The 15,920-nt window shown below is 39.7% G+C and overlaps 1 protein-coding gene across 1 annotated transcript in view; it reads left to right on the forward strand.

Annotated features, from left to right (window-relative positions):
* Window positions 1-15,920, forward strand: part of LOC148500723 (NACHT, LRR and PYD domains-containing protein 3-like) — a 43,606-nt gene that overhangs the window by 1,938 nt on the left and 25,748 nt on the right. The window contains 3 exon segments of the mRNA XM_088451425.1: window positions 1,997-2,287; window positions 3,611-3,647; window positions 11,214-12,953. Coding sequence (XP_088307551.1) covers window positions 1,997-2,287; window positions 3,611-3,647; window positions 11,214-12,953 — 2,068 coding nt within the window.

Consider the following 15,920-nt stretch of genomic DNA (forward strand, 5'->3'; position numbering starts at 1 on the left):
GTAATGCCATCTTCCTGATGGTGTTATCCTATAGAAGCCTATGGGTTTCTATCAGGAGAGTGCTGAGAGGGATCCAATCAGATCCCTCCCAGCATGCGTGCCTGTGCGTTCGCATGCAGTTACAGGGGCGTGAATAAATGAATCTCAGCGGCGCCGCACACAGCTGGGTGCCTCTTTGCTTGCAGGAATCTCTCTAGTCCTGTGGCAGGGTCAGGTCTACCGTTAGCTTGCATGCAGCTTCGATGGCACTCGATGTTCTTGATGTTTGCGCTGTCATTCACGGTAAAGGCGGGCTGCTTCTTGTGCTGGGAGTGCCATGCGTATGCAGGGATTAGCATATTCTCTCAGCGGCGGGGTCCATGCGTTCTATCACTTGCTTTCCTTGCTGAATCAGGCCCTTAGTTTCCATCACTAATTAATGTCAGGGGAACATCACACAGCAGTGTTGGTTAGTGCATATACGGAAACTTTTAGTTTTTGGAGTTTGCTGAATAGTAGGAGGCCCCATTGGCCCCTAATAATGAATGGGCCTGTTTTTTAAAAAAAACATAGTGCATAAACTAGTGTTTCTGTATGTGTGATGGGCCCATTAGTGATGTTGAATAGACAGGGGCATCTTAAGTGAGGGGCACCCTCCTCTCTCCCCGGCGGCCGGCAGCCAACTATTGCGGCTGGCCAGCTACCGCAGAATCAGTAGACTCTGAGAGTGCCCAGAGTCTACTGCGCATGTGCAGAATTTTCCGGTGTTCTGTGCAGTGCTGACACCCGACGCAGGTCCACGGACAGGTGAGTTTAGATAATATGGGTACAGGGTGTGCGGTGCGGGGCCCCCCTGGACCCTGGGGGCCCATGTGCCCCACACACCCTGCACCCATTATAGATACGCTCCTGTGAATAGGCCGCTAATTTTAAAATGTTTACTGGGCATAGGCAAACGTAGGGGGGGTTTCCGTCTGCCTGGAAACCCCCCTCCCCAGACCGCAATAGAAATAGTAATATAATAGAATGTTACTATTGCTGCATGTTCTTCTCAGTGTCACAAATGAAATAAATAGCACCACCTGTGGATCTTTTAACATGTATCAGCCAGTAATAAATAACCTGTGCACCAACTAGGAGATCTGGAAAACATGCACTGTTAGAGATATACTGATATAGAGCCCAATATGTACATATATGTCCAGGGCAGTGCTAGGTTCTTCTGTTGCTCCTCCAGGCTCCTGGGCTTGCTACAATAGTCTGGAATGGTGCCCACATCTACAATAAATGCATTCTGCTCAGGCAGGATGGCCCTACTGATGCATCTAATGGCTTACTGTGATTGCTGGTCCTATATATGCTGCAATTATGAAACACAATACACTATGTATGACACATAATGGGTTACTGTGATCACTGGTCCTGTATATGCTGGAATTAATCCACACAGTACACTTTGTATGACGCTTATTAAAGCTGGTTAATTCTGCCCTCTTCATTGACAGGCTACACTCGCTCTAAAATTAAGTATTTGGAAACCCCCCTCTGGAAATCCTGCGTTTGCCACTGACTGTTATTAATAAATGCAAATATACACAGACTGTCAGTATGGAATGTCTTACAAAAATGTGTTAGAATGTTACTCCCAATTACTCTCTTCCATGGGACTTACATTTAGGTGCTTACATGCACCCTCCTGCAGCTATTACTAAGTGCATTGCTTGTTCTTTCTGACTTTACCACGTCTTAGTCTTGTATTTATATTATGTGCCAGATACTCATTTTCTTTGGTTACTCCATTGACTGCAGTATGTCATAGGACAACACAAATAAACTTCTGTGTCTGATGATACAATGACAGGGCTGAAACACCCAGAAGGAAGCCAAGAAGATACAGTAATGTACTTGGCAAGAGTTGTAGGAGGGTGTGTAGAAGCCAATGAAGTAAATCTGTCAGAAGGCTGTGATGGCCGTTTCTATGTGTAACAGTTATAGGACATTACTGTGTTCTCATTAGGTGCACAGGATGAAAGGAGCAGGACCCTTGGAGATATTCTGTATGAGGCTCTGGCAGATCTGATGCAAAATGACTTTAAACGATTTAAGGACAAGTTATCTGATTTCTCCTATGGAGGGCGAGGCCCCATCCCCAGCGGGCGTCTGGAAATGGCAGATTATGTGACCACAAAAAACCTTCTTATAGATGTTTATGGAGAGGAAGCTGCTTTGAATGTGGCCATAAAGGTCCTAAAACTGATCAGTCTTATGGGACCCGCATAGGATCTCCAGAGCCAAGTGACACAAAATGGTGAGTCCCAGGAGATGGGGGCAAAGAGGGCTGGTTCACCCACGTGGTTTGTTCTTTTATACATAAGAGTAAAACAATTTACATAATCACAAGTGCACTCAACAATGGCATAATGTACTATTAGGCTTATTTAGAGTTGGAGGTGTGTGTGATTTGTCTTCAATTCCGATCTGCACTGGGATATATTTTACTTATGTAATGAGTGTATTCCCTTTCTCCTCTTATCAGGCCCATTGACTCCTAATATCATTATTACCTACTTCATTGGGATATATATTACTTATGTAATGAGTGTATTCCCTTTCTGCTCTTATCAGGCCCATGATTTCCTCATTGGCTTATTATATCATTATTACCTACTTACACCAGGTTATATATTACTTTTGTAATGATGTATTCCCTTTCTGCTCTTATCATTCCCATGATCTCCTCAGTGACTCCTAATATCTATATTACCTTCATTACACCAGGGAATATATTACTTATGTAATGAGTGTATTCCCTTTCTGCTCTTATCAGGCCCATGATCTCATCAGTGACACATAATATCATTATTACCTACTTACACCAGGGTATATATTACTTATGTAATCAGTATATTCCCTTTCTGCTCTTATCAGGCCCATGATCTTTTCAGTGACACCTAATATCATTATTACCTACTTACACGAGGGTATATATTACTTATGTAATGAGTGTATTCCCTTTCTGCTCTTATCAGGTCCATGATCTCCTCAGTGACTAATATCATTATTATCTACTTACACTGGGGTATATATTACTTATGTAATGAGTGTATTTCCTTTCTACTCTTATCAGACCCATGATCGCCTCAGTGACTACTAATATCATTATTACCTACTCACACTAGAGTATATATTACATATGAATGTATTCCCTTTCTGCTCTTATCAGGCCCATAATCTCAGTGACTCCTAATATCATTATTACCTACTTACACCGGGGTGTATATTATTATGTAATGAGTGTATTCCCTTTCTGCTCTTATCAGGCCCATGATCTCCTCAGTAACTCCTAATGTCATTATTACCTATTTACATCGGGATATATATTACTTATGTAATGAGTATATTCTCTTTCTGCTCTTATCAGGCGCGTGATCTCCTCAGTGACACATAATATCATTATTACCTACTTACACCGGGGTGTATATTACTTATGTAATGAGTGTATTCTCTTTCTGCTCTTTTCAGGCGCATGATCTCCTCATTGTCTTATTATATCATTATTACCTACTTACACCGGGTATATATTACTTACATTATAAAATAAGTTTATTTCCTTTCTGATCTTATCTTTCAGTTATATCACAGAAGATGGCGTCAGATGTTGCACTTGAAGGTTAGTAAATAGTATTTTTGAATACTTTGAAACTGTTTCTCAAGCTCCAAAATTATGGTACAGGTTATAAGGAAATCCATGCTTGCCACAGGTGACTTTATTAGTACATCAGTCAATTTGATTTAACCATCTGTACTATATAACCATTATGGATATCCTTAAACCTGTACTGTAATGGCGACGTTTGGGAAACTATTCTTTAAAATGTAGCCAAGATATATCTATAATTCTAAAAAAAAAAAATCACTGGGGGTATATGTAATAGGCTGCATGATGCAGTGATATCTGCTTCTGACGAGTCTGCCTGATGTTTTAATGGGGCCATCATTTAAAAGGCAAAACCTTTTATCTATTACTAATAACACTGACTTGGTTTAATAATTCATTACCTTTTCTCTCCTTCATAACAGCCATTACAATTAGTAGCTCCTCTGCAGGCTTGGTAGGGGCAGGGCCGTAGAGAGCTGGCCCAGGCCTGGGAAAGGGGGAGAGGCCTAATCATGGTAGGCATTACCACGCCCCCTTAGGAAAAAAAAGAAGCTATTTGCAGCTCCACAAAGTGGTGGTGCACACTGGGGAGGGGGTACAAGAACCGTAACTAGACCTTTTGGTGCCCTGTGCCAGAAAGAGCATTGGTGCCCCCCCATTTTTCAAAAGGATATAACGCACCCAAGAAAGGGTAATGGCCCATGGGGAAGGGCCAGGGAAGAGCTAGGGGAGGCCAGGATATGCTGGGGATGTAATAAGAGGACGATACAAGTGAGAATGATACAGAAAATTGACAGGCCCAAAAAGCGCCCACTGGCCTATGGTGCCCTGTGCCATTGCACCGGCCACACAACCCTAGTTACGGCCCTGGGGGGTACTGTAAGCTCCTCTTCCCAACGCAAATTCAGGGGTGGGCACAATCAGTGCGATTGCTCCCCCCACAGGCAGAGAAGACGGGCAGTCTCCCACTTCATCCCAGCACACAGCAGTGTGTGACGGGCTTCTGACAAGTAAGATGGAGGAGTGATGGCATCAGACCAACCAGACAAGCCTGGGCCCAGGTAATTAGTACCCGCTCTCCCTCTCTCGACAACCCTGGGTAGTGGCAGGATAGATGAAATAAGGCCCCAGACCAGCTCCTCCTCTAATACCTCTCAGTACCTGTTACTAGTAAGGTAAATCAGGATTTATTTTCCTTTGTAGTGAAGGGGCTAACCCCTGGATCCTAGATATGCTTTATCCATGGAAGCATGCTGAGAACTGTGCTGGCTACATAGGGAGTGCCAGTCTGCTACCTGCACATTTAGTCCTGGTTATGAGAGTTCAATGAGCACGCACCTCCTGGAAGTTCTGAGGGAAAGTGCCAGACATGAAGGACCAGGTGCGAGGTAGGACAGGACTCACCTTATACTAGAGATTTGCGCCGACCCTTGTGTTTTGGTTTTGGATCTGTATTTCCTCTGGTTTTGGATCTGGATTGGTTTTGACAAAACCGCCCTTGCATGTTTTGTTTTTTGGTTATGGTTTTGGATCTGTATTTTTTTATAAAAAAATCATAAAAACAGCTAATATCACATAATTTGGGCCTGTTGTGTTCCTACAGTGTTATTAACCTTAATAACATTACTTTCCACTCGTTTCCAGTCAATTTTGACCATCTCACAGCTCACAATATTGTTTTCATCCAGTTTAGGCCCAAAATTAGCACCAAGCTAGCTGGCTGACTAAGCTAAGTGGCAGCAGTGGGTGGCACAAACACATGGAAGTTCAACTTCCAACATGGAACATCAGGAAACAAATGTTTTTATTATTCTAGAGCGGCCTGAGGGAGTTCATGTATGCAGTTGAAGGCGGGGACAGGAAAGGTTGATTGGTAGTAAATTTAATTTCATTTTTTGATTCCGAAGTAAATTTATGAGGTAGAAGGGGAGGGTAGGAGAGGAGGCATTTACAAAAAATATTTTGCTCATTCACATCAGTCCTTGCCTCAGATGAATCTTTGAATGTCATGCCTGCTGATGCTGGGAGTGGATTTTCATCCCAGAAGGGGACCAGGAAGACTTCTAGTAGTGCTTTCCAAAACAATTGACTGCTAAATAATCCTTTGCAAAGGTTCCACTTGAAAAGTATTTCCCAACCTGTACAAGGACATTAAAAAAACATAGTTAATGGCCTCCAAACTGCCATTGTACCCACTGTCCACTTAACCAGCACAGATATGTGGACAAGCAGAACAGAGCAAATGCAAGATTTCAGATTTATGGTTTTATGGATTTATGGTTTTACATTGTGTCTTTCTTGAGAATCCTGCACCTGCTTCTGCTGCTAGGAGTGGATTTCCATCCCAGAAGGGGACCAGGAAGAGTGCTTTCCAAAACAATTGACTGTTAAATAATCTTTTGCAAAGAGTCCACTTGAAACTTTTTCCCAACCTGTACAGGTACATTAAAAAAAACATAGTTAGTTAGTGACCTTCAAACTACTGTTGTACCCACTTAACCAGCACAGATATGTGGACAAGCAGAACAGAGCAAATGCAAGATTTCAGAGTTAAGGTTTAAGTCTTACGTCTTACGTTGTGGCTTTCTTGAGAGTTCTTGAGCACCATGCCTGCTGCTTGGAGTGGATTTTCATCCCAGAAGGGATGAAGATGTTGTTTCTTCTTCCCAACAGACACAGATGTGAAGAGATGTAAAGAATTGTTGATAAGCAAATTGTCAGCTCAAGTAGCATGTAATGCTGCGATGGCTCCTCCTTCAGTTTCTCCAGCAAGTGCATTCTGCTAAGAAAAAACTAAACTTTCAAAACACCCACTGGTGATGCAGTTGAGTCAACACAACCAGGTTTTGACATCTGGTCAGATTAGACTCAGAATTGCCTACAATTAATGACACCTCTACCGTGACTCCATCTGATATGGTCACCATCCAAAGAATGGTTGAGGACTATTTAAAAAATTTTAATGATAGCATCCAAATAGGTATGTCAGACAGTCCGTTTGACTACTGACAGGTAAGAAAGGTAATTTGGTTGCCCTTGCACAAACTGGCTTTGCATTACTTGAGCTTTACTCCACTGTGTACTCAGAGTTTTCAGCACAGCTGGGAACCTTGTCAGTGATTGGCCTGAGACTATTTCCCAAAAATGATGTCCATCAAAATTAACTACAAATTCTATGAGAAAGACCTTTACTGTGAATTACGTGCAAAAATTACAGAGGCACCTGTAATGATGGATTCCAATGGGGACAAATTAATATTGTGTGAAGAAGATGATGTATACATCACCCCAGATTCTACCATCATTCAAGCCTATATCGTCATCCCATCCTGTGTTGTGTATAAATTACTGCTGTGCTTCCTGTTAGATAGGGGATTCATTGTCCACTTTAGTGAATGTGAGCTCCATTTTAGTCCATATCACCATACCCCATACACATCTTCTGACCTAGGCTACAGGAGGAGCAGCTGCACTCTGGAATATGGTTGCATGAAGTTGTCCCACTAATGCGCAGAAATTCAGGTAGAGGGAGTAGGGACATTATAATCAGAGAACACAGTTTTATTCCATTTTTTAAACCATATCATCTATTTTCACCTTTTGAAAATATGTTTATGTGAATCTCAGCTGAGGCATTTGTGATGTCATTATATTTAATATATAATGCACATTATTTAGCACATTGTTGTGGTCTTGTAGTCGGCGTGGAAACTAATAATTTATTCATGATTGAGGAAAGAAGTGAAAAGTTGCATATTTTGTATTGTTAACTTTGTGTTATTAAATTGTAAAATTGTGAAGATTGCACTTACAGTATCACAAGAGTTTTTTATGAATAAGAAAAGAATAACACACTGTGCTATCACTTACAGTGTGACAATTTTTTTTACGAATACACTGCGTTTTCCACTAACAGTGTCACAATTTTTTTACACCTACAATGCATTTTCCAGTAGCAGTGTCAAAATATTTTTTACGGATACACTTTGTTTCCATTTAGTGTCACAATATTTTTTACGAATACACTGCCTTTTCCACTTACAGTGTGACAATATTTTTTACGAATACATTGCGTTTGCACTTAGTGTGTACATTTTTTTTTACAAATCCACTGCGTTTTCCACTACATCACAATATTTTTTACGAATATACTGTGTTTGCACTTAGTGTCACAATTTTCTTTACGAATACACTGCCTATACACTAACAGTGTCACAATATTTCTTACAAATACGCTGCCTTTTCCACAGTGTGATAATATTTTTTACAAATACACTGTGTATCCACTAACAGTGTCAATAATTTTTATGAATATACTGCATTTTGCCCTTACAGTGTGACAATATTTTTACGAATACACTGCATTTTGCACTTATAGTGTGACAATATTTTTTAAGAACACACTGCATTTCGCACTTACAGTGTGGCAACAAATTTTACGAATACACTGCATATCCACTAACAATGTCAATATTTTTTATGAATACACTACGTTTTGCACTTACTGTGTGACAATATTTATTTACGAAAACACTGCATTTTGCACTTACAATGTGACAATATTTTGTATGCATACACTGCGTTTTGCACTTACAGTGTGACAATATTTTTTACGAATACAATGCATTTTGCACTTATATTTTTTTACGAATACACTGCATATCCACTAACAATGTCAATATTTTTTATGTATACACTGCAATTTGCACTTACAGTGTGACAATATTTTTTATGAAAACACTGTATTTTGTACTTACAGTGTGACAATATTTTTACACATACACTTCGAATCCACTAAGAGTGTCAATATCTTTTATGAATACACTGCGTTTTGCACTTACTGTGTGACAATATTTTTTACAAAAACACTGCATTTTTCACTTACAGAGTGACAATATTTGTTACGACTACACTCCCTTTTCTGCTTCCAATGTAACAATATGTTTATTTTTACGAATACACTGCGTTTCCAGTGTCAATATTTTTTATGAATATGCAGCCCCTGCCCCTGGATGGACACAGTCAGAAACCCAAGGATGGACACAGCAGCCCCTGCCCTAGATGTACACAACAATACCTGACAATGGTAGCCCCTCGTGTATGAAACAGCAGCCCTCCTGGATGAAACAGCAGCTTTGACAACCCGGGACTCAACAAGCAAATGGCGCCGATCACTGTGGGGAGGGAAATTTATACAATGCAAAACCCGTGAGAATCCGACACAGCGGGATGATGACGTTTTGCCTCACTTTGAGATCCAAGTCAGGCGGGAAAACCTGAGCCGGACTTGGAACTCCCTCGGATCTGTAAGTTCCGGTGGGTCCGGTTCTCTGAGAACTGGACCCGCTCGTCTCTACTGCAGCTTATACTATTGTATTGACTGTTCCCGAATACTAAGTGCTGGCATAATATTTGCAGGATCAACATCTGGATACAGAATGAAGTCTATCACCAAACAGTTGAAAAGCACCCTTTGAAGGAAAGCTCTTAAATTAGGAGTTGCATTGCATTGTGTACTGCTATCTTGGGGGGAGGGTTGGTTATATTGATGGTGTACCTTCCCACCTAATTTATGATTGCAGCCACCTGTGTTGAACTAGGTAATTGATGAGACAGTTGTTTCACCACAGGTGGCTGCAATCATCCATTAGGTGGAAAGTCCAGGAGCGGAGCATTTTGTACCTAATGGATCGGGTCATGTTGGAGAGTTTGAAATTCGCTCAACTTAGTGTACATGAACATTGGCATTGTGTGCAGCCCTGAATCAGGCCCCTAATGTACATTACATATTTGCAGGGGGTGAGTCGACCATCTTGGGAGAACAGAGTTGCTATACTGAATAACCATTCACCTTAGGTCCATGCCCATTGGGGCAGAATGAATGGATGCAGCTGGACATGCCTAAGTCTATTTCTAAAAACCTAGAATGCATGTCCATGTTGTGATGAGGATGCAGAAATGTAGATTCATCCCTAAGGTACAGTAGATGTAGCCATAACATGTCTACCAGAGCTATAACTAATCTTGAAGATGGGATCCTCTTAGGTACCCCATGGGCAGAAAGATGGAGAGTTCTTTCAAAAATCCTTATACATCATTAGGAACCACATGTAGTCAATGTATATAATTTAAACTCCATGGGGAAAATGTATTAGCCTGTGACAGGTAGGCATCAGTGAGTTCATCAGCAAATCTTCCATCAAATCATAGAGATTTAGGGGCTTCTGTATTTTAAAATCGCCAATCAGCTTGGTTTTGCCTTTAAAATGCTTGCTGCTTTATAAATATGGAAACACTTGTATGAATTCCTGCAGCGGTGGCACCTTAGACCCTATTACATAAGCCCCTTGAGCTCTTTCAGGTAGCCGATATGGCAATAAACCAGAATTCCAAAGAACTTAGATTCTTCTTTTGAAGCAAAGTTCCAGTGACACAGATATAGTAGGTGCATGACAGTCCCATGGATGATACAGCCAGCCACAGCACTCAGGATCCCCGGTAGTTTGATGAATGCTTGTCACATGGAGGCCTCCAAATAAACACATAACTTCTGTAAGAACAAAGATATAAGTGCAATAGTCTTTATGATAAAGGTAATGGAGCAGTGGCAGGAGAAACAGGAACAGGTGATTGCAGATAAAATGGAGATAAATGCTGTAACCAGTCTGTGCACCAGATACTGGAAATTATTAAATTGAATTAAACTGTTGACTATGCTGCATATCTGGCTTTGTTTTCTTTGTGTCCCTGGTTACTACATCGCGTGGGTAATACCTATTGTAGTGGCAGCCATGGAGGATCAAAGAGGAAAATAGAAAATTATACTTACAGATAGTTATTTTATAAATAATAATTGGTCGTTAAACTGTTTTTTCTCACGTTAATTTGAATAGATAAAGCTGATCATTACTATTACTATAAAATTGTTACAAATTGTTGTGAATTGCCCCTCTCCATACAGGTTTGACCCCTAAATACCCCAACTGCAGCCAGTAATGAGCAAGGCTCATACTGACTTTCCATAGCATACTGTCAACAGGATCCTACCATTATGCTTGGCCATGTTCTGTGTAACTTCTGTAACAATGAAGTACCTGTAAATGTACTATACAGAAAACATAAAGGAAATGGCTGCTTCCATTTATCACTAGAGAAGGGAGGTATATAACAGCTAAGACCAAACTCTATATCATTGCCATTTATAGTACATACTGTAGTTTGTTAACTGGGAGTGCCACCTCTATACAAAAATGTTTCTCGGAACCCAGTTTCAGCCACGGTACCTTCATTTCTGACTTAAAATGCAGAAAATGCATATATTAGTTTTAAACAAAGTTTAAAATGTGTGTTTTTGTTTGTTCCTGATAGTAACAGCCATTCTATTACAAAGTGCATATATCTATCTTTAATTATTGGGAATATTTTCTGTACATTGAGACCATTTCTTGGGTAAAAGTACAAGCTCTGGTTTCATATACTTGTCAAAGAAAGCTCATTGCCTCTGAAGAGATGTAATTTAGGTTCTTCGTGTCAAGGCATTACGTTTTTAATTAATATATTCTGTTTAATCCTGTACGGGCTGCAGATTAAGATACATGGATCAAATGAGAACGAAATACAGTGTTATTAAACATCATGATAAAAGATTAGGGAAAGGTCTGAATATGAAGAAAGAATACACCAGTCTTTTACTGATCAAAAATCATCGGGATGAAAGGGAGAGACAACATGAGATAAAATCTTCAGGCCAGAGGCATCTACAGATTATGGAGGACAGATCATCAGATGAGTATTCTCCAACCACTATACAGGCTCTGTTTGATGCTAGTGATGGTGGAATTGTTCCCAAAACTGTGGTGTTACAGGGACCCGCCGGGATAGGAAAGACTCTGACATCCCAGAAGATCATGCTGGACTGGGCCTCCGGGGATCTGTATAAAGATAAGTTTCAGTTTGTGTTTTACATAAGCTGTAGAGAAGTCAACACCGTCAAAGGTAATATAAGCCTGGCAAAATATATATCCAGCTATTTTGCAAAACCATATCCATCTGATATATTGCAATCAATCTTCCTTACCTCTGAAGAAATACTTTTTATTGTTGATGGTTTGGATGAATTAAAATGGTCGTCAATGAATGATACTGAGGTTTGTGATGATCCTTTTCATGAGGTCTCTAAAGACATCCTTCTAAAAAGTATGTTTAATAAAACACTACTCAGTGACAGCTCACTAATCATAACCACAAGACCTTTCTCACTGATGAAGCTGATGGACTCTGTTGAATGTCTTCGATATGTGGAAATTCTGGGGTTCACAGGTAATCAGCGTGAAGAATATTTCTATAATTTCTTTGAAACCAAAGAACAAGCAGACCTGGCTCTTAGTACAGTTATGGACAATGATACTCTATTCACCATGTGCGTTGTGCCTATAACTTGCTGGATTGTATGTACTGTTATGAAACCTCTACTAAAAGAGGGATTATCTGTAAATGATTCCAATACATCTACATCCATTTACCTGTTGTACCTAAAGAGTCTAATAAAGTATCATGGAAGGGACACTGCCCAGCCTATAAGCACATGTATAAAGAAGCTGTGTGCTTTGGCCAATGAAGGAGTTTGGGACCAGAGAATTCTATTTGAAGAATAAGATCTAGTAAGACATGGACTCTCTGTGTTAGAGATGGAGTCTGTGTTTCTGAATGAGAACATCTTCCACAGGGACACTGACACCCGCACCTGCTACAGCTTCATCCATCTGAGTGTACAGGAGTTCTTTGCTGCTCTCTACTATGTCCTGGATTATAGATCTGTGAAACAACATTTTGTCAACTTCCTAAATAGGAATGTGAGGACTTTACTAAAAAATAGAAAAGTAACACATTTGCTGGAGGCATCAGAAGACCGTCCACATCTAAAATTAACTGTACGATTCTTATTTGGTCTTTCAAGCATAAAACAAATTCAGGAGACTCAGAGAACCATTGGTTGTACCATTTCCTTTAGGAAAAAAACTGTTTTGGAGGAATGGCTAAAGAGAATGTCACCAGACTGCCATAACGAGATACTATGCTGCCTGTACGAGACACAGGACAACTACTTTGTGAGAAGAATGATGTCTCACTTTAGTAATGTGGAAATTAATAGTCTTCTTGATAAAAAAAAGAACCAGGAGAATATTGGTTATCGAGCTGTAGCCTACTGCTTGGAGAGAAGTACAATACAACATACTGTTACTTTTTATATCTACACCATAGGGCCAAAGGCTCGGAGTGTTCTGTCTAAAGCACTTTCTCTGTGTTCACAACTTAGGTACGTATTTGGTACATTAATAAGAATGTTTTTGTGGCCTGCAGATGTTCAGGTAGCAAATCAAAGGTTTGACTCTGATGTAAATTGTGAGATACAGTTAATGTTGCTTAACTTTTTAGATGAGAGGACACAATGGGAACAGACTAACATTCTGTAAATGATTAGGAGTACAATTCAAGTATTTGAGAGTAGGTAGAAAAAACGGAACAATATTGATGGAAATATGTGTTGACAAGTGTGATGGTATGGTGGTGCATGACATACCAGCGGAACATCCTATAAACAGCCCAGATGCTTGGATAGTTTATTGAAGAAAAGTATTGTACAGCCATACTTACTATAATACACTGGTTAGCAATGGAGTGAATCTTGAGCAAAGTAGGGGTTGTTGCAGTCACCAGCTGGCGACTTTATGATACAAGCTGGTAGCGGTCTAGAATGCCAGAACAGCAATGATGCAGGTAATTAGATATCTACCTGGAGATAAGCAGCAGATGTTCATCTCCCACCTTGTCACTCCTACACTAAAGTAAGATGGTGCAGCACATGTGTAGTACTATCCTCAGCAGCCATCTTAGTAAGGAAATGAAGTCTACCCTCAGGAACCAGCATGAAGTCTGCACTCCACTATTAACAAATATTTTACCTCTTCCCATTTAAACCAAAGCCATGCTGTATTCATTTCTAATATGAACTGAGAGAGCCAGAGAGCCACAGCTCTGTCCAGTATCAGGCAATGTGAGACAACCACTTTTGAACCACTCCTGATTGTTGTCATAGGGGGTGATTCATATTGATTCATTAGCTTCAGCAGCGATGCAAAAAATCTATTAATGCTGCAGGAGGGGTCTGAAGAAAAAAGGTGCCCCCTGCCAGCATCGCAGATCTGAGTGCTGCATGAAGATCCAGCAATGGATCACCATTATGACATGCCCCCATTTTGTAAAACGGTTCCCGTTTGCACCTCCGCCCCACCTGTAAATGTCATGCTGAGGCTTAGGTGGCATTTTAAGTGATCTCATGGGTCCTGCTTTGCACATGCATAGTCCACCCACATTAGAATTGTATGGGTCTGTATCAGGCCTAACGTCAATAAGGAGGGGAACAGTGTTTTGCTACTTTTTCTTTGCTGACTAAGGGGTCTATTTACTAAGCAGTTGATTGAAAAGTGATAAGGTGCCAGCCAATCAGCTCCTACTCTAACTGCCATCTTACAGACTGTGTTTGAAAAATGACAGCTGGGAGCTGATTGGCTGGCAATTTATCACTTTTCACTGTCTCCTAACAGTGCTTAGTAAATAGACCCCTAAATAAAGATTTAGGGACAGATTTAATTAGCCGTGGTTTCTACAGCATGCATGGTTTAACGCCCGGAGCTATTCATTTATTACAATGAAGACAGAACAAATGAAGGGAACGCAGATAAACTGAAAAAATATATAGTTTTTACTTCAAATGTTAAGCATCAAACATTCAAATACTGTATCACAACAAAAGTAATAAAAAGTAATAAAATACAATGAGAAATAATATAAAACTCCTGGTACCACTGTCATAACAAAAACTAACAGATGGGCATATGAAAATAGTACAGAAGATGGAAGTTATATTGGTGTACACATTCCAGTTAGAAGGAATCGCATAAGTATTTCAGTTTGTGGATTCAGTATGGACAAGAAATAATTTTGTAACCACAGCTCCCAATCAGTGACTGCAGCAATGTTAATTGTTATGTTGTTCAAAAAGAATCTCCCATCTCCATTCACAGGACATAATTTCCAGATAATAACGGACACTGCAATATCTTGACACCAGGAAAAAAGAGAACACCATTCATACATTACCTTTGCCAGAATGCAGTAAATAAATATATGAGCTGCTAAGCCCACATAAGCAGTCTGTTAAGTTGATTCTCATTTGAGTGAGAAAATCAAAAAATGACTTGAATAAAAAAATAAAATAAAAATCAATTAGCTTGAATAAAAAAAATTCTGTGATATTCAGCCATTATATGTTCCTGCCACTGGCAATAAATATAATCAGATTTATAATTAAGGTATAAAGATCTGAACGGTGTAGTCAGCCTGGGAGCAATCACTAGCAAAAGCAACTACCAGCACCTGCTGTTATTGACCCGGTGAGTGGACGGGTATGTGCTGCCTCCAGTTGAATCCATTGAGGACACCAGGGAATTTTACTGGATGCCACCTTCTACCCTGAGGTTCCTTCTTACAGGGTCATTAGTTCACGAGGTTTTTCACGTGTAGCGCTGCTGGGGCGTCGTGGTAATGAATGGCTGCCAGAAACCTTGTGGACAGCTGGGAGGTGGGTATACAATATATCAGCAGTGGTTAAGGGAGAAAACAAAACAAGCAATAAAACTGACGCATTTCTCGACCTCAAAACTGGTAATTTCTTCAGATGAAAAAACGGAGCATCAATGACTTCCTGTATTGACCCATTTTATATAAATGTAAATTGGAAGTACTTATCTCAATTGAACACTTGTTCTGTATTATCGGTTATATTAACTAAAATCATGCAAAAATATATACACAGAAAGTAGAGCACAGTATAGAATAAAACTGAATTATGTAAAAATATTAGTTACAAAACAATGAAAAAAACATGTAAATTAGAAAAAAAAAATAATGATGGTTAAATGTCATCATGTAATTAATTTACAGCAGATCCTGGTACAAATCAGGTTAAACCTTTCTCTTTTCTTGAGAATATTACAGAAGGAATTTTAATATGCTCAACATATTAAGAATTCCTCCATAATTTATTTATTTATTTAAAAAGTAAATAAATAAAAAATAAATGTAAAAATAGATATACAGTACCCTCACATACTTGTATGTAAGCAAAATGTTTCAGATCTAATAATTATATACTACATAGATTTTTACTTTCTATGTCTTTGGATCACAACCAATAATAAATAATAAATAGTCACTCAAAAAA

Source organism: Taudactylus pleione, unplaced genomic scaffold (assembly GCF_031769625.1).
Source record: "Taudactylus pleione unplaced genomic scaffold, aTauple2 ptg000547l, whole genome shotgun sequence".
NCBI classification, from domain to species: Eukaryota; Metazoa; Chordata; class Amphibia; order Anura; family Myobatrachidae; genus Taudactylus; species Taudactylus pleione.